General features: G+C 38.9%; 1 protein-coding gene across 4 annotated transcripts in view; it reads left to right on the forward strand.

Moving 5' to 3' along the window:
* The window catches only part of COL19A1 (collagen type XIX alpha 1 chain), a 190,921-nt gene extending 171,106 nt beyond the window's left edge, over positions 1 to 19,815 (forward strand). For 3 of the 4 annotated variants that reach the window (XM_017826692.1, XM_017826710.1, XM_017826702.1), the window contains 7 exons: positions 1,276 to 1,311; positions 1,459 to 1,503; positions 3,937 to 4,107; positions 5,043 to 5,109; positions 6,925 to 7,080; positions 14,065 to 14,142; positions 14,380 to 19,815. In XM_017826692.1, the coding sequence (XP_017682181.1) occupies positions 1,276 to 1,311; positions 1,459 to 1,503; positions 3,937 to 4,107; positions 5,043 to 5,109; positions 6,925 to 7,080; positions 14,065 to 14,142; positions 14,380 to 14,516 (690 nt within the window). In that variant the 3' untranslated portion in view covers positions 14,517 to 19,815. Of the gene's footprint in view, positions 1 to 1,275; positions 1,312 to 1,458; positions 1,504 to 3,936; positions 4,108 to 5,042; positions 5,110 to 6,924; positions 7,081 to 7,911; positions 8,183 to 14,064; positions 14,143 to 14,379 lie in introns of those variants that run through there. The other variant, XM_017826717.1, reaches the window with a different exon arrangement.
* The last annotated feature ends 25 nt before the right edge of the window (positions 19,816 to 19,840 follow it).

The following is a 19,840-nucleotide window of genomic DNA, read 5'->3' on the forward strand; positions in this document are numbered from 1 at the left end:
CGGGTCCTGCACTTTGACCACAACAACCTCCTGCAGTGCTACAGGCTGGGCACAGAGTGGCTGGAGAGCAGCCAGGCAGAAAGGGACCTGGGAGTTTGGATTGACAGGAAGCTGAACATGAGCCAGCAGTGTGCCCAGGTGGCCAAGAGGGCCAATGGCATCCTGGCCTGGATCAGGAACAGTGTGGCCAGCAGGTCCAGGGAAGTGATTTTTCCCCTGTACCCCCTGTACTCAGCACTGACAAGGCCACACCTGGAGTACTGTGTCCAGTTCTGGGCCCCTCAGTTCAGGAAGGATATGGAGGTGCTGGAGAAGGTCCAGAGAAGAGCAACGAGGCTGGTGAAGGGACTCGAGCACAAGTCCTGTGAGAAGAGACTGAGGGAGCTGGAGTTTTTTAGTCTGGAGAAGAGGAGGCTCAGGAGAGACCTTATTGCTCTCTATAACTCCCTGAAATGAGGTTGTAGCCAGGTGGGTGTCGGTCTCTTCTCCCAGGCAACCAGCAGTAGGACAAGAAGGCATGGTCTTAAGCTCTGCCAGGCGAGGTTTAGGTTGGATATTAAGAAGAAATTTGTATGAAGAGAGTAATCAGACATTGGAATGGGCTGCCCAGGGAGGTGGTGGATTCACCGTCGCTGGGGGTTTTTAAGATGAGACTGGATGTGGCACTTAGTGCCATGGTCTAGTAACCACGGCAGTGTTGGATCAAGGTCTTTTCCAACCTGGTTGATTCTATGATTCTATGATAATGCCACATTCCAGTTTGGAGGATAACATAGGCCTGGAACAGTTTCCAGCAAGAAGCATGAATGAGAGCACCCTCTTTTGGGAAGGAAATAGGTTTAGCCCAGGAGACCAAAACTGTGCTGTGCTAGAAGTCCTAAGAACCAGGGAGTGGATCTAGCCACTTAATATTAAGGCATAATCTCTGCAGCAGCAGAGGGGTAATAGGGCATCAGGGCTAATATCTAGAATAAGAGAAATCTCTTCTATGGTTATATAATGACTACCTGGTACTGAAAAAGTGCATGTACAGGTCCATATTCCACATTTGCAAAATTTCCAGATAACTCATCATTTAAAGTTGAATGCTCATAAAATTTGATGCACATCTTGATGGGGTTTGTATTTCTATATTATAACCACACACACTTCTGCCTCTGCAAACTTTAGAATATTTACTGATATGGCACCAAATATTGAGCTTTAGCCCTTATATTTTTAAAATACTTAAGACTATTTATTTTAAAATTGTTGTGTTTTGTCTTTTTTTTCTAGGGAATCAATGGAAAAGATGGATTGCCAGGTCCTCCGGTAGGAAAACAAGTTTTTGTGTATTTTATTCTTTACAGATACCATAGCTGTTAATCCTAGGTAGTTGCTTTCAGTTCTGCTAACAAATGAATATACAACAAAGCCTTTAATTGGTAGGTTTATCTTTTTTCAAAAACCATTTTTCAGGGTGCTGTGGGGAGACCGGGAGACAGAGGACCCAAAGGAGAACGTGTAAGTCCCCTATTATGATAACTTTTTCTCTTTTTACTGAGCATTTAAGCACCTCATCATCACATATTTTATAGGCAAAACCAAGAACTTAATTCTTTGTAAACATCAAGCAGTCTCTTACACCTAATATGTTTAGTCCTAGATACAACTTTAAGGAATTAGAGTTGAATTGTCTTCTGCATTTGGAGGAAAAACACATTTTATAGACTTTCTAACACAGTTGGCCTGGAAAGTGTAAATTGATGAATCAGTTGAAAAATTGAAATGCAGCTGATCTTGTGGTGTTGTCAGACTTTGCAAAAGCTGTGAACTTGCCCTATTGTCATCCTTGGGATGTCATAAACACAAATCATGTTTTATATAAAACAAGCTTGTCACACTTAGGCAGCAGAAATGCCAGTGCTGTGCCTTACTGCTTCCCAAACTCTTTAGACAGTTCTGTTTATGGTAACAAGATTGTGGTGGACAGGAATGATTACAGGAGTTGAGAGATGAGTTATTTTATGTGTGTGTGTGTATATATATATATATATATACACACACATATATATATGACATGCTCTTATTATAACGTTGCTAAAGCCCTGATGTCCTAATCTGATGGATAGCACATTTGTCTGATGAATCAGAAAAGCATCTCCCTGTGTAATGTGGAAAAGGAAGTGCTGCTTTATGACACTGAAGAGACATGAGGTTTTAACCATTATTACAGTTTTCAGTGTTCTGTATTCACTTCAGTCTCTCACAGATGCAGGACACAGGCCTGCATCTGTGAGAGATTGAAGTGAATACAGAAAATAAAGTCAAGGTTTTCTTGCAGCCACTATTACTACTGCTGTGTACCATACTCCTTCAGTTTGAGATCAGCTGTTACTGTTACAGAAAAGAGAAGCAACAAAATTCGAATGACAGAATAAAATTCTTGAGGTTTTCATGTCTAATAAAAGTATGTCCTCATGGAATCCATTTTAAGAAGGGATAAGCCACCTGGGCTGAAATAATCTTATATACCCTTGGAGTGACTAAACACTGCTGTTCTTATTACTTTATAAACTGAGTGACAAAGTAGTTGAAAATATGTGATTTATACCAATCAGAAATGCAGTTTTCAAGTCATTTCAACAGATAAAAGTACTAGTGGCTGGCTCATTTATTGCTATTGTCTGCATACCTTGATCACAGACTGTGAGCCTGCTGGACAAGAGCATGTATAAATCCAGGAAAAACAGTAGTTCCTTCTGCATAGAACTTAGTACAAGATAAAATGTAAGAGATGGGAGAACACTAGAAGGGAGGAGGACTGAATAAATCAGCACCTTATGCAGAGATCATGAAACACAAATGTCCTGAGTTTTGTACAATTCACAGTGGAGCGTTTAAAGAGGAATCTGGAGGAAGATATGACCTAGTTTTCTGTATTTTTACAAGGACCTTCTTCAAAACACAAAGAAAACACTGGAGGCAGTTAGAAACGCTTGTTTGAAAAGTTGCTGTAGTATTTGATTTACTTCCTACACATTGGCAGCCTGTAAAATGTGAATTGTTTAGAAGAAGAGGATCAGCTTCAAACTGCTATAGCACCGTGGTCCAAGAGAAACCTACCTTTTTCTTTATCTCTACTAGAAAAGCTATCTATACATTCTCTGCAGGGTTATAAACCTGAGAAACGTATATCATAGAGTCACAGAATGGCCTGGGTTGTAAGGAACCTTAAATAATATTAAGTTCCAACCCCCCTGCCATGGGCAGGGGCACCTTTCACGAGATCAGGTTGTCCCAAGCCCCATCCAGCCTGACCTTGAACACTGACAGGAGTGAAGTACCCACAACTTCTCTTACAACCTGTTACAATACCTGACCACCCTCACAGTAAAACATTTCTTCCTAATATCGCGTCTAAACATTCTTTCTTTCAGTTTAAAGCCAGAACACTTGTCCTATCACTACACACCCTTGTAAAAAGTCCCTCTCCAGCTTGCTTGTAGGCCCCCTTTAGGTACTAAAAGTAACTTGTGTGCTAGTTGTCTCTTTGATTAACTAAAGTTTTGTGTAAATGAAGGCATAAAATATTAGGCTTCTATGGAAAGTTACAGGAAAAATCCTGATGCCCTGTGCCTGAATTTGAGCACCTAAATTTTACTTATACCATAACTGGCATTTCTAGATCCTTGTATAAGGGCTAAAACTTTCTGTACCCAAGTCCTGTCCCTGAAAAGTGGGTTACAGAGTCAAGCTGTTCTTTTTGTCATTGACTTCAACATCAAAACATAAGAAAACATTAAGAGACAAGGTTTAGCCTATAAAATCAGCTTCCCCTCATGACTCAGTCTATTTCTGAACAGGCGAGAATTTTCTCTTCAGAATTCTTGGCTCACTTTTCCAGGTTTGTTCCACTATATGCAATTATTTTCTTTCTGCTTTTGTTTTACGTAGGGAGATCAGGGTATTCCAGGGGACAGAGGTCCACAGGGTGAACGAGGGAAACCTGGCCCAACAGGAGAAAAGGGGGATGTGGGTCCTGTTGGCCCACCAGGAGACAGAGGCTATCCAGGATCACCAGGTCATCAAGGTCCCCCAGGTTCACCAGGACCCCCAGGGTTTCCAGTAAGTAAATAGAAGTTTACTTTGGTTGCTTGGGAGTTCATGCAACGTGAAGGTAGCATGTGCTGAGCAGTGCAAATTTAACTGAGCAATACCACAGTCTTAGAAAAACTGAGGCTTTTCTCTCAGATAATTTCAGTCTTCAGGTAAGGGGTGGAAAAATATATCCAGATGATCTGGCAGTTATTTTTAATAATTATTTTAAAATGTCTGCTATGAGTGAACTTTAATTATTTACTTGTTTAGTTCCTTCATATCAATATGGCTACTCAATACAGTTAATTTTCACATTTTCTGTAAGCTTAAGAGCTAGAGTGTAAGTCTTTGCAAATGGGAAAAAAAAGGAGGCAGACAAAATTTATTCTCAGTTGAAGGGAAATCAGCATTTAAAAAGACAATAAAATGCTGCTTGTCAGTTGCAGATATCTTGGTTTGTCTCCATGTGCACGTAGGCACACATCCATGTTATGGATACTTTTTAACCTCAGTTAGATAAAGTAAAGCTAAAAAACTTTTCCAGTGATGTTATTGGTGCTGTGGTTCTGTTCTTGTTGGCTGTGCATCAAAGCAGTTAGTCCCTAGAGGGGGTGAGAAATTGGCAGGTACTATGCAAAAGGCAAGTGAAGCATAGTCATGTCACTGGACAACCTTACTGTCTTGTGCAGGTTAATTTCCATACACACAACATGCTGGTCATCTTGACAGCTGGGTGTGCCTCTTCCACTTCATGGCATTAGTATCTTTATAATATTATAATGTATTTGCAGTGAAGTGGCCTTTGCAGTTAAGTAAATAACACAAATATATTAAAACACTTATTTGTTGATGAAAGGTTTATATTTTTAATGCTAATTTCAGCATTTTTTATTTTTGTAGCATCATAAAGTTCACTCTGTATGTTCCTTCTGATACATATCACCTTTCTTTTTCCTCATCAGGCTGATGCAGTTTCACTTGAAGAAATAAAAAAATATATCAAACAAGAGGTTCTTAAGGTTTTTGAAGGTGAGAAAATGAAGTATTGTACAACTAAATATAAATCTTAAATTCTGCTCGAAATTTCTTTAGATGTCATCTAACTTAAGCAGCTGCCTTGTTGCTGTAGCTATGTTGAATGAGTCTACATAATTCTGTTTAAACAATTAGAAACTATAGTATCTGTTAACCAGAGTATTTCCTTATGTAAAAGATTAGCATTAAAAGGTAGTCTGCTCCAAATCATAATACCAAGCATAGGTATGTATCACTGTAGTTAATATATGTATCATATTTTATTGCAGATATGTATGTATCTACAACGTATCATTAAGACATTGAAGAGTTACAAAAGCAGAGACAATAGAAATATCTAAATTTTTTGCCCTCTTAGTGAGTGACTATTTAAAAGAGAGGAAGGCTTGATAGCTTTCAGTCATCCTGGTCTAAACTGCTGTGCAGTTTGCTCAGCAAATATCCCTGCTGAGTTCCACAGATCCCTTGCAAGATCAAGATCTTCTGGCCCAGTTTCAGGCTAATACCAGATTCAGCCACGGCCTTTGTATTATGTAAGATTTCTTAGATGTCTGAGTCCATACTCTGAAAAGGAAATATTTTTCTTCCCCAGCATTTCCTTAGTCATGGTTGCAAAGCTGTGACTCAGGTAGGTGTCTGAAACAAGATTCTGCTTGAACACCCCTTAACAGTAGCTTCTCTTCCATTGCAAAACGCATTTCTTATGTCTTCAACTTCTCTATTTTGTCATTAATATTTGTGGATAAAACCCATTTTATCTTTTAGGGATAAAAGAAATAATATAAAGCTTGGGGCTTTTTAACCTGTTCAGACAGTTTTTCACTTTATAACAAGGCTATCATTTTGTGTATTTTCACCCTTCCTCAGATTGCTATCCCTCAGGAGTTCAAGTTGCTATGTATTTCAAGAGCAGTTTGTTGGCTGAAGTCACCTCCTTCTCCCATTTAAATAGTATTTAGTCTATTCACAGAAAGAAGGTGCCCTGCCTACAGGAAATAATGGAGTTTTGTCTTTGTAGCCGTTGCATTTTCTACACCTCAGCAGTGTTCCCACAGATCTTCCATTTTTTGACATTGTTTCACTTTACCTGCTTTCTGTCACCTTGCTTCTTTTTTGTTTCATGTCCACTCTATTCTGATTTTTTTCTTGAATCTTAAAACTCCACCACAGAAAATACATACTATGTTATATAATGTTTAGGTTTTTAATCTGTTTTTTAAAAGAGACAGAGTCGAGATTAATACCTATTTTTTCTGTCTCTAATGAACACTAAAATGTTACCAAGTGCACTTTATTCCACCAGCATGAACAGTTCATCCTGAAATATCTGCAATTAATAATCTTTGCTGAGAACTTTCAGGTTTTTTCGCAACTGTTTTCAGGGTTTCAGTACATTCCAAGAACCTTTCTTGGTATTTAACCTCTGCTTTTCAACTTAATATGAGTTATGAACATATGAGGTAGCCCTTCATAGGTGTGCTAAGTAATAATTGTTCTGTGTTTATGTATTTTAAGTACTTCCATGAACAGGAGTCAGAAGTCATTTGAAATGTTGAAACCCATTAGTAATAGAGATTAGTAATAGAAACTTTAATACAAATTCATTCTGATTATTTCAAAGGGTAAAGACTCAGACATGAGTCTGAGTTGGAACTGAAGGTCTCAGTGCGTATTGGAGTATTCAATACCTTGACGTTAAGAAGGACTGAACACCTTACTTCCAGAAAATTTAGCTGGTGCTTTGGGATTTACCTGTCATTTGCTAGCAGATTTCTTACTCACTTTTCCTTGTGTCTTTTATTAATGAAGAAAGGATGGCTCAATTTGTATCCCAGCTGAAGCTGCCTGCTGCAATGCTTGCCTCCCAAGCTCATGGAAAACCAGGGCCCCCAGGAAAAGATGGGTCACCAGGGCCACCAGGAAATGATGGTTTGCCAGGGCCACCAGGAGAACGTGGAATTCAAGGTAGGAATTCCAAAAAATGTTCCCATAAATTCTATCTAAAAATCCATGTACACTTGCTAATGATTAAGTAAGCCAGGACTACCTATCTAGCTTCCTAATGATTAACTTTTAAACTTATGTACTTACATTTTTCCAGACTAGATCTAAATATTAACCCATAGTAAATGTGTGGATTTTACTGATTAAAAACTCCTAATCAGTGCATTTTATTCTAATAAGTGATAAAGTTAATTATTGACAGATATCTAAAGCTGACGGAACTACTGTAGCACTTATTTTTTTCCTCCAAAATATGTTAATAAGGAAGAAAAACTGTGCCAGTACTCTAACTGTTTAGATCTTGCTCCATATTGACAGACAATCTTATTTATGAAAGAAAATTTGATCTTCCGGTCTGAGTGCTCTCAGCTTTGATCCTGAGACAACACAGGGGAGGAAAAACTCTTTTAGTTAGAAGCAAATACTCTTTTAGAAGTAAAACTGAAGTATTACCACATGAGTTCTTCTTACCATGAATAAATCTATTTTCACAAAAAAATTCAGAGTAATCAGCTTTTTGCTATCCCCCAAAGGGTAATTTGTGCATTGCAATGCATTGGGATAGTATAGGACTTCCATTTCACTGAACTGTCTTTTACTGCAAAATTGGCTTTGAGGGATCCGTTTTCATTGTGGTTGTGCTCTATTGTAGAGTCAGCCTCTCAGAGATTAAAAGGAAGTGGACAACAGGCTAAAAGGAAAAAAAAGAATTTATCGATGAATAGTATTTTTGCGTGTGTAATATATAATTTGCAGTTTATCTGTAGGTAGTTCTTTATTATCTTTTGTTAGTTTGGTCTGCTCTGAAGTCAGACCAAGTCAGACTGGAATGAAGAAAATGAGTGCAAAACTGAAGATGTGTGGATCCTAAAGCTATCAGAAGAACAAAGACTTACTAACATTGATAAGCACAAACCCCTGACAGAAGCTTGAAAAATGTCATGAGATCAGAATGAGAAGAACAAGAATAAAGGATCAAGGAAACCAATAAAAGGCTTAGAATCTTACAACACTGACTTCATCGTTACCCAAATATTCAGATTGCCATAAATAATCCATTTCACTGTCAGTGCCAGATTGTTCAATGATGATGTATGTGGTGAATAGTCTCAGATGCTTCTGGGAAGTGAAACATTGTACTAGATTTCCTTTCCAGCTAGTCAGCATAAAGAGTAAAAGATGACAGCTATGGTTTTTTTTTGGGGGGGGGGGCAGGGAGTAAAAAAAGAAGAAAAAAAAGCAACTTTTTCATGCCTTATGCTTCAGTAAAAGTAGTGCCCTGTATACACAGGATTTCCATTTACCATTATGCTCAATACTCTTTTTTGGTTTGTAAAAGGTAAGCTAAGTGAGAAGCATTTAATTCTCTGATACTTCAAGATATATGAAAATACACTTCCAAGGAAAGAAAACAAAATGTTTACCTTACCTTTTTTACACTCTGAGTAAGAAATAGTCCTGTAAGAGAAGCACACTTGCAAATACCCTTCATGCCTTACTCAGTTGTGCCTGTGCATGGTATTGCTTTGTACCAAGAGTAAAAAGAAATTCAAATCTCTGAGCAGATTGAAAATTATCCTTCTATATTCCAGCTTGTTTTCAACCATAAAATACATAGCAAGCAAGACTTCTTGGAGAAGCACATTATGTGCATATGTGGCTGAGGCCATCAAGGTAGCATGTTGTGTGCACAAGTCCTAATACACATTTGGTATTGACTGACAGATAATCCTTATTATATTTCTCTCTTGGGTGTAGGCCAGATTGCCAGCTCCAGAGATTTGTTGTCTGCAGTAATATGTGTCTGGGCTGACAGAGTGAGTCACTTGTCCCAGCAGACAGTGTGAAGAAGTAGATGCTTCCAGTGAGCAATTAACAGGACCTGTCCTGTTTCTGATGCTGCATGCTGAACAGAGAGCCTACTAGAGCCAGCCAGCAGGAAAGGCAGGTGTATCAGACACTGTGTGTCCAAGGAGGTGTTTAAATTTACTTATGGATTCATAGGGACCCCTCTATACACCCTGAGTGTCGTGCCAGTTTCCCAGGGAAATTGTCGGGAATGACTTGGCTGGATTCCACCAGAACCTCCTTCTGCACAACAAATCAATATATTGAGGGTTAGTCCCAGAAGGAGAAAACACAGGTACTAACTTTTAGAAATGTAGGCATGGTTTTCAAAAATTGTATTTAAAGAATAGCTAGACTCCTGTGCATAGAGTCATCCCCTTCTGAAGAAGTCCAGAATTCTTACCTCCTGACCTTCAGCAAGGTTGTTCATAGTGTTCCTCAGATACTTCCCAATGGTTCAGGTACAAATAATTTATAGGATGGCCTCAGTAAAAACATAGCATGCAAGCAAAATATAATGAAGAATTGCAACTTCAATTATGAAACACATAAATGGTATTCACATAATGATTGGAAGATTTTTATACTTACATATATTTCTTCATTGAAAAAAATAACCTATGGCATATGCATCAGCAAGCTGATACCCTGAGGCAGCGTTACTGGTGAAATGTACAGCATTTGCTTAAGGGGGAACAGAGGGACTTGACTCTGTATGAGTTTTAAAATATGTTAATATCTCATAGAGAATTAGAAAGTTTATTTCAAGACTTTACAGACAAGCTATAGCAATGTCATGCCTTTGCAAACAGTCAGCTTGTCATGTGTTAGAGGATCTAGCTCAATTGATTTCAGTGACTTAATTGGATTTTTAAAACTGTAATAGTAAGTGACTTTTGGTCCATTAGATGAAATGCACCTTGGGATAATTCTACAATCCAGATATCCTTTATGTTACTATGACTATTGATTTTTTTCTCACTAGAGAAAAGATTTCATCTCAGTTAAAATTCACTCTTTCTATCAAATTAAGGAAATTAGTTTGTTATAGGTCCTCATAACTCATGGTAGCCTCAAGGAATCAAGCATCACAGTTCAGAAAATAAAAATACCATGCAATGAATAGTGAAAGCTCCTCATCATCATTGGCAATCTCTATTGTAAAATTTATGTCTCTTATAATTTGTAGAGTGGAAGTGTGTAGAAACGTTGGCTGGCATCAGGAACCCACTGTAGTGGGTGTTGTTTAGACAAAGTCACTATTCTGAAATAGCTGTGCTGGTTTCAACAGTTACCATCTTGTAAAATGTTCTCTGCTGCGGAAGTTGAAGTAGACCTGTTGTACTTTGATTTGAACCCCAGCTCCAGCCTCTCCACTGGGAGGGCTGTAACACACAGAAGGAATTCAGAATATATACTGGAGGCTGGATGAGAGGATGCTCTTAGCACCCTCTCTGTTGCTTTGCAGTCTTTTCTTTTTAAGAACACAGAGTATTTACATGGTAAAACACAGTGGGTACTTTGGTCTTGTTGTTCCCTGATGTGATAATCTGTTTGCCTCGTATTTGTATTAAAGAATGTCAAATTTCTCTAGATAAGTACTTGACATGCTACTTTCAAATGCTGTGTTGTCCATGCTGATGGAAGAGGGTCTCTGTGATAGAGGTGGAATATGTTCTGGAGCAGTTTAAATACCTTTTACCTCCAAGTTCATAGACACGAACTTGGGTCATTTCCATGTGGAGCTGAGGGTGTTGCAGTAGTGACACTTCTGACTACGATGTCTGTGGGAAGCATCAAGTGGAGAGCTGTATGTCAGCTGTCACTACTCGCCTATGAGCAGAACCTTATCCATTTGAAACCTACCTGGTACGTATTGCTACCAAGTGGTTAGCATACTACCCATGGTTGGGTACGTGTTTATAATACCAAAACTTTTGAGTTGCAGAAATCACAACAAAACTTCTGGAACCTGAGTGAAAGGCTTTGCTTAAACAGTTGCCTTTTGGATTAAGCAGGTACCTCTTACTGGAATTGTAATTCCACCAGTAAAAGTAGATAGCATCTTATATGTGCCTTTACATTAAAAACAATAAATCAAAATCTGATTTATATGTATGGTAATACTCTCCTTTGACTGTTTATGAATTTGTCACTTTGAGCTCAGAAAGAAGGTGATAAAAGTGCAATCATGGCCCTGCTTATGAGCAAAATATACCTCATTAAAATCAAAGATTTTTCTGCCAAAATTACACATTACATTGTTCAGATTGTTTACATATAGGTCTGTTTACTAATATGCTGGCATCCTATTAAATAAATCCTTACTGTCAGAAAAGATATCTGGAAATTTATGTATCAAACTTCAGTGTCAGCAGAACTTTCCTGCCACTGTGTACAAATTACACCTTTGCATATGTATTTGGATACAACCAGTAATGGTTTACACTACCCTGGACCATGTATTTGTATTGGCAGCCTGATCTTTGTCCAATAGTGATTTTGTGGTTTTTTCCTTATTGTCTTGAATTCCGGTGATGTTTACAGAATCATTCAGTCTATCTTAGTGCCTTTCAATTACGGTGTGTCAGAGACCTACAGTAACGGTTATCATGGAAATTGTAAATGTGGTATATGTTATCTGTGATTTCTCTCTCTTCTCCATAACTAAAGAAACAGAAAAGCAACTTATTAGTGGCAGCACTGCTTTGTAAAATTACAGTTTAACTCTGTGTGTAGTGGGAAATGAACTGTAACTATTGACTGTAAATTAAAAAACTTAGAGAAATATATAATAAATAGGACACTTAATGGTTGTGTGAATCCTATGGTTCTATGATTAAGCTTTTCAAACAGTAGCCAAAACAGCATTGCACAAGATGACTCAGAGCAAAACACCTTGATGTAGTTATAAATACTACTGTGGTCATTAAAGAGCAAAACCAGTATTCAAAATTAAGTACAAGCACCTGCATATTCCTTTTTCTCAGTCATTATAGCTTGTGTGCATATATGCCTTGTACAATTCTGCTTAACACAACTCAGTGACCAGAATGCATGATTAATATTGTTTGTTTTTCTGTGAGCTTTTAAACTGTTGATTTCCTTTAGTTATTTTATCTATGTCACCCTGCATGCATTTTCTAATGTTTTTGCCTCCCTGTAATTTCCTTATTGCAGTGCTGAGGGAAGATTGATGCTCTGTTTTGAAACCTAGAATGGTTGCAATAGATAATAGACTCTACTGAAGTGTATAATGAGCTTTTGTGTAACAGAAAGCTTGAATGCTCTGAATTGAATACCATTCCTACTGCATTGTGTCTGTTGTAACAACCCTGAATTGGTACCCACAGTACCCACAGTAGTCTCTTTCTGGAATATCCTGTAAGGTACTACTGTTACCATAGACCACAGCACACTGACAAGACAACCTTTGCCATTCACCTTCCAGTGCCTGTTAATCTTCATGAGACATCAGGTGGATTGACACCACCATGTTGGCTGGTCAGCTGTGACTCTTTGAATTCAAACTGAGTTACACTTCTTCACAAGAGGAATTTTATTGTACGGCTTAGACAATGCTAGAAATATACTGGTCCCTTATGCAGGACAAATTTCATTCCAAATGTGACCAGAAATTGGCAAATTAATCTTCAATATTTGTCACCTTACACGTCTGAGGTGCTGGGGAAGGAAGAAGGTTTCCTTGGAAGGAAGATGGTTTCCTTATAATCTCTTGTAAAGTAATGGGTTGTGGCAGTGTCACACTTGTTCCTTTAAAAATGCCTTCATCCCCTGTCCTGCATAATTTACATGATCTGAACAGAAAAGGTACATTAGTAGATGGATTCTTAACTTGAAATATTAAGGAAAATGCTTTACCAATAGCCACGAGTCCTCTGCTCTGAAGCAGCCAGAGTGTTTCCAGCTAATCATCATCATGGCGAGGCTTCGCGAACGAAGATTTGGGAAGGCTCTATCCACATTTGCTGCAGGCACGTTGATGGCTTAAGAGGCCAATACGTGACAGACATATCCGATTGCAAAAGGCACAGCAGAAAGACTCCTTAGATGGTGTATTCTGCAATTTACGGTTCTTTCTGCGCTGCCTTTTTTCTTCGAGAGTGATCCTGCGTGTGTTCTCGAAGGAGACAGCTGCGTTATAGATGGTGTGTCTCCAGGCCTCCCGATCTGAGGCCAGAGTAGACCAGCTGTGGTGATCAATATGGCCAAGGCTGAGATGTTGTTTCAGGGAGTCCTTGTATCTTTTCTTCGGGGCTCCTCTCATGCGGCAGCCAGTGGCAAGTTCACCATAGAGCTTTGTTTCCAACTAATAAGACACTTCAAAAACAGTTCAAGGAAAAAGAAACAGGCATTGGTCATGAGTTGCAGCACCTGAAAAAGTGGAGGCTATTTAAATAAATACAAAGCGATGGCCTGTGAAGAAAATGAACTACGTTATTCAAAGTATAATTAGTAATCACACTAATCAAGTAGGCCTTGAACCTGAAATTTGCACAAGCTCTAAAGATGCCTCATTCCACATGAGGGCTACTAGGTAACACTGACAGGGGAGTGGGTCTTGTCTCACATACAGGGGAATGTCTAAGCATAAAACTGCCAGTTTACAGTCTAAAAAGTGCAAATGTAAGGATTTGTGTAGAACAGAGAGGGTGAAGTCTTGCTCAGTTTGTGGGCTACGAGAGAAGGACTGGTCAGACTGTAGATGGCCTTTGGATTGCTGCCTTATGTCACTTGATTGAACAGGGAACACCAGAGCAGAATATGCATTAGGGTCTTTATTAGAGGAGCTTCAGAAAGGTAACTTAAAATCTTGGAGAAAAGTCCAACTAGTGAACAAAGCAAGAGTCCTTTGGCAGCGGATGCAACAGTTACTACTAGAAATCCTCATATTTTCCAGAAGGAACTTAGAAACTTAAAAGCTGTCTTAGGAAAAAATACCACTCTCTGAAAAAGAAGTGAGCACGTGCTTTTCCAATTACATTTGTGTTGGTAATTTCCTGTTACAAAGATATATAGAAGATCACTGTTTATAATAAGAGGGTGCTCTTATTTTCATATCTTTATTCTGTGTAGGTTATAGAGGACAGAAAGGGGAAAGAGGCGAGCCTGGAATTGGACTGCCCGGTAACCCCGGACCACCTGGCCCTGCAGGTACAAGTCTCCAGATTTATTTCTGTTATTGTTATTTATGAACTAATGGGCCTTTCTCCCATTTTTCACATTGGTTTTATACCCCTGCCTTTCCTCCCAAGCTGAGTCATAGCATGAGATCAGACCCACCTGCCTTCTTGTGGATGAGCTGGTGTACAGCTGACTGTCAGTGATAAAATGCAGGACACTATGCGTGCTTTGGTGAGGATTCTACTAATTCTAACTTTGTTTTACCAGCTGCCGGCCTGCCAGGCCCACCAGGAACACCAGGCTCACCCGGACCACAGGGACCACCTGGACCCAGTGGGAGATGCAATCCTGCAGATTGCTATTACCACATATCACAGACTCGGTCACACACCAGCAGAAAATAAAAACCCTCTCCCCCAGACACTTGGGTTGATAATCACTTTTCACTCCTCCCAATAAGTTAATTTAATTTTTTTAATATTTGGTGCATTTTTATTTTTTTTTCCTCGACACTGCATGGTATATAGATAATTTGTAAGGCACAAAATTGAGCTTTTTTCTATGTTATTTGCAGTGTCGTAATTATGAAATGATGATGTATGTTTTCCGGAGTGCATTCCATGTGTTGTTTCTCGTATTTATTTTGCTTAGAACAGAAAATAGGCACAAATAATTTTCATCACCTTCTTTCTTCAAGCAAAAAATATTTTGTTATTACTTAAGACATTATGTATGCCCCAGTAAGTAAGCTGGCTTTATTTTTCTTGCTGGTGGTGAATTTTAAATCAAAAATATACATTTCTGAAGTTTCAAAGCGTACTTGTTCGTGGCGAATGCAGGACCTGAGCTGGAGCACTGGGAACTCTTTTCGGACTAAACGTTCATGTCCCTCGAGGAGGCTCTGGCACACCTTCTGAAAAGGGTCTTTGTTGTGCATCACAAATGCTGCCTACCATTTCAGTCACGTCCAAGATGTTGAAGAAGGAGATGAAGATGTGTTTATGATCTCCCTAATCCCATCCAACGCTGAGCTTCACACTGACTGAAAAATCACCAGGTGTAGCCTCAGGAAGTGTCTTTCCTGAGTGGATGTTGTCCCAGCTAGGGGGCTTGTATGTTCGTTTAGTCATGGCTACATGCTGTCCAGACATTTAACTGCAAAGGGCTGGTGTTGATGTTCCCGACTGAGAACTGGCATGTATTCTGACCATCACATGGACTAAGTGTACTGTTGTTGCCTGTAATCAAGCTACTCTGCCATTAGGTCTGCCTACAGCAAAGGTGACCCCTTGCTTTAGAGCAGAGAGTGGTGGGTACGCAGTCCAAGATGGGAACTTCACAAGCCTCTGATCTTGGCAGTGGTACAGTTTTCCTCTTCCTCCTGCAATAATCACATGCTGAAATAAGCTTGAGAAGAACATGGAAACTGTAGAGTGTAAAATTCACAGGTCCTAGTAAATCGCAAAAAAGTCACTTGAGTGCAAGAAAGATTTGGAAAAAAGTACAAAACCCTCCTTGAAAGGTGTAATACCAAGAGCACAACTGCAGACAGTTTTCAGGCAATGAGTAAATCCTACAGGACCAGACAATGTCAGCCAGATAGAATGAAGTGTGCATCCTGTAGAGCTCAAAGAGTTGAGCAAAAGAAAATCTGGAGAAAATTAATCACACAGAGGCTGATTGTGAAAAGGAGGGAGGAGACATGGCCAAAGTTTCACTTCTGATTATTAGGAAACAGATCCTAGGTTAGTCCTGTGGAATTTTCTGCAGTACAATAGAAAGTGAAGGTGCTATGGGAAGAACGAACACAGATAGCTATAACCCAAAACCTCAAAATAGATCTGTAGTGCAAAGCCATACTGAGGGCTCTCACTCTGTCATTAGGAAGCTGGACACTCTCCCACATCAGGCAGAAAAATGGTTTTGATGACTTTGTGCTTGAGCAGTACGGAGCTGCCAGGGAAGCATTCTCACACTGGAAGTGCTGGCTTCCAGAGAAGCTGTTGTGAAACAGGAATCTGGCTGAATTCTTGGTTTTGCTGAAAAACAGTTAAGGAATGACCAGTGTGAGTCTTTAAAAACAGAAATACACTGGCATTTGTTCTGAATAGAGTTCCTAACACTTGCACCCAGAGTGAGATGAAAGCAAGAGGTAAAAGAGTTAACCCAGGCAGCTGGGGAGCTCAGGCACATATTCTGAGGGGGAAAGCACACATCCCTGACATATTCATCAATTAGATGTTTGGATGAAAGAGGGTGCTTGCTACAAAGAGATGTTAAAGGAAACATAAGGATGAAAAGCTGAGAGTAAACAACCAGGACAGACAAGGGCAGCAGGAAAGATGAGGATGCTACCTAAAGGAAATGTAATACACCCTACAGCTGGGGACGCCCTGTGGGGTCAGGGTTGTTTGTATGTCCCTCACGAGGTTGGGAACAGATAGATCAAAGCCCACCAGCGAACCCCAATCCTCACACCTCCTTTTCTGCTCATCCCTCCCATCCCTTGGGAGGCAATAGCTGCCCCTTCTTTAGGCCAGCACATCCTCTGCTCTACGGGCGGTGGGCGCCTGTCCCACCAGGGTGAAGGTGCAGGACAAGTGGTCCTGCCTGTGCTTGTCTCAACTCACCCCGCTCCTTTTCCAGACTTCCTGTGCCCATGGAGTGTATTTTGGTTTGCTCTGTGGAACTGATCACCTTTCCAGATCTGGTCCTTAGAGTGCCAAGGCTGTGAGAGCACTGGGAACTGGTGAGGCAGCTTGAAGCCAAGCAATTGTCCGTCCTGAGGCACCTCCAGCAGTGTGGGCCCTGGGTCTGCCAACCCAGCAAGTACAGCCTTGCACCAACGCCTGTCTCGGTGTCTGTACATGTACACCAGTGGAGGAACAGCCCTACATACTGGTTTCCATTCTCTGAAAGGAACTGCTGGTCAGGTATCTTGCATAAGCATTTTCCCTCTTTTTTTTATTTTTGTTGTTACTTCTCTAGTAATTCCAATATGTGTAATAGTCTAAACATTTTTTACTTCATAAGTTAATTTTTGACTTCATTTTCTGTGATAATATTGAAAAGGGTGCTGTCTTGTGAATAATATTCATGCAACTTAGAGGTTCACAAGCAGCCCTATCTGGAAGGCTGTACATAGACTATCGTGCTGCATTAATGGTATCTGTATATTTTGAGGCTTTTAGGTAGCTGAAACCCAGCATCTGTCATTTGTCAGATGCAATTGCTGTATGTTAATTTACTTGAACTTATTGGAAAGCAAAACACTTTTTATATTTGAAAAAGTTTTATTTTTTCATCTATGTTTCCTACAGATGCCTTTTTCTTTGTATAGGCTCAAACATAAAGGTCTTTTTAAAATGCATTTGAATGCTTTCAGTTGATTTACAGGTAACTTTGGTAACTATCTTGTTGCATTATTTTTATTTTGCTAAAAGCCCACTTTAATTTTCTCATGTGAGAAAACGGGTATTTTTTATATGGGCTATCTCGATATCTTTTTTAAGATGCCACGTTCTTCACTGAGGTGGAACAGTGTTAATCCCATCTTAACTTTACTTCACACTGGCTTGCTCCTACTCTGTATTTTTAGAATCAAAAATGGAATGTAGCTGGAAACATGTTTCTGCATGGTTTTCAGGTTTGGCCCTTGAAATTTCTTTGCAGTTTCGGACTGATGTTGTAGTTTTTGGGGAGGGGTTGCTAATCTATTTTGAAATTTGCTTTATCAGTTTTGTATCTGTTTTGAGCAGTTCATGCTGCAGTAAGCACTACAAGGAACTAAACACAGGGGATTATTTTTTCCAGTAACATGAGGTCTTTGATTTGGGCTTGTTTACGTGCAACAAGACTCAGAAGTGAAATAACTTTGACAAAATATTTTAAACCTTTCTTAAAAGCTCTCTAAACTTTATCCTACTTCAGGGTCAGACTATTATATTTTATGGCAAGTTGCTCTGTCACCTATTAAGAACATGTTGAGATTTTCTTGAAATTCCTATGTACAGAACTACTTAGTTTGCCTAAAGAAAGAAAAAACTTGGTAAGAGAGAAACTTTACCAAAGCTGCAGTAGACCTCCTGTTGTCCACATGGTGGAGTCTAAAACATCCTTTCAGTACAAAGGGTACAGCCCAGGCCTAACTTGCCCAGCAGTGCAAGAGCTGACCCAGTGATGCGTATTCTCACAGCACAAGAGTCGGTGTTTCTCATTTTGTTCTTGAGCCTGACCTTTTTTTTTTTTTTTAAATCTATTTAGTTTTGCATGGCAGTATTTGCAGAAATACTGCCTTTCTTGGATAATTATTGTTATATAATATTGCTTAGACTTTATTTGTGTTTATTATTATATTTTGTTTTGTGTATGTTAAAAAGAATATGTATTAGTGGGACATCCCACTTTCAGGCATCATTTATGTCCCCTAAAATGACATTTGTCTCCAGGGGAGGAGGGGCTTACCTATGGTTAATAAAAATTACAACAGCATCCTTCATACAAGCTGTAGGAACAGCAGTGCAGCCTGATAATATTTTGAAAACCAATATTCTTGTCTTAAACTGGACTTGGTTTCAATCCTAAAAGAGCACTATGATACAGGAACAGGATTGATTGTATCGTCCATCCTTTGTTTTATGATTTCGGGTTATGATAGATGTTAGATATGCACAACTTTGTTAAATAATTGTATTTTTAAAATTAATGGATAATCACCCAAAATATCTTGGAGCTTCTTCTTTTTCACAAGGATGAAATACTATTTTTCATGTCAGTGTTCACTCAGTTTTTTTCTTCTTTTTCTGAAATGTTTACATAAAATTCTTGTAAAAATCCCACTGGCTAAACTAGCATTTTTTAAACTTGTTTCTCCAAATATACTACTTAAAACCAGTCCCTAACATTGCATTTTATGAATGCAGTAGAATTGCTGCTCTAATGTGACATGTTAGAATAAGAAAAGTATCTCAGAAATCAAAATATTGTTGGTTTAGTGTGGGTTTTTATTGAGTTTTTGTTAGTTTCTGGATGTACCAAATCATACAAATTTTCTCTAAAATCTGATATGTCCACTACAACTAGATTGTATTGGAAGGATGTTGAAATCCACCTCTAAACACACAGGCAGGTGTAGGCCATGAAGAACAAGTTTAACCCTGACCTTGTCATCACTGGTGTTTAAGTGGAAAACTTTAGCTTCACAATACCTTAATGAAATGTTGTTTTTAAATATTAATTGCTAAAAAACATTATCGATTCTAGACCAAAATAAATTTGTAGCTAAAAAGATTGGAGTCTACATGTCTTTTAGTTTTCTTTCTGAGTCTTCTGTTCTATAAACACAAATGCATTTAATTATTTACTGCAGTTTTAATGTAAATATATTGTCTCCAGTCAGTATGTTTGAAGGATTCTCAGTGACATACCTTGTTTTTTTGTATTCTTTCATTTCTGAATGATATGCAGCTGTCACTGAATGAATCATAGTACATGCCGACTGGTTGCTTCCTTCCTTCCTTCTATTTTTGGTTTGCAACATTTAGGGTTCTGTTCAGTGGAAATGTATTAAGTGGATGGAAAATTGCTTTTTACATTATGATGTGGCCATTTACATCTGAAACAGTATTCCAGATGGAAATGGAAATGTTTCACATACTTTCTCTTTGTGCCTCTGTCAGAAATGTTAACTTTTCCTTCTGTGTCAAATCACAAGAGGGAGGATGCAACT

This window comes from Lepidothrix coronata, unplaced genomic scaffold (genome assembly GCF_001604755.1).
Source record: "Lepidothrix coronata isolate B3197 unplaced genomic scaffold, Lepidothrix_coronata-1.0 Scaffold4, whole genome shotgun sequence".
In the NCBI taxonomy this organism is placed as follows: Eukaryota; Metazoa; Chordata; class Aves; order Passeriformes; family Pipridae; genus Lepidothrix; species Lepidothrix coronata.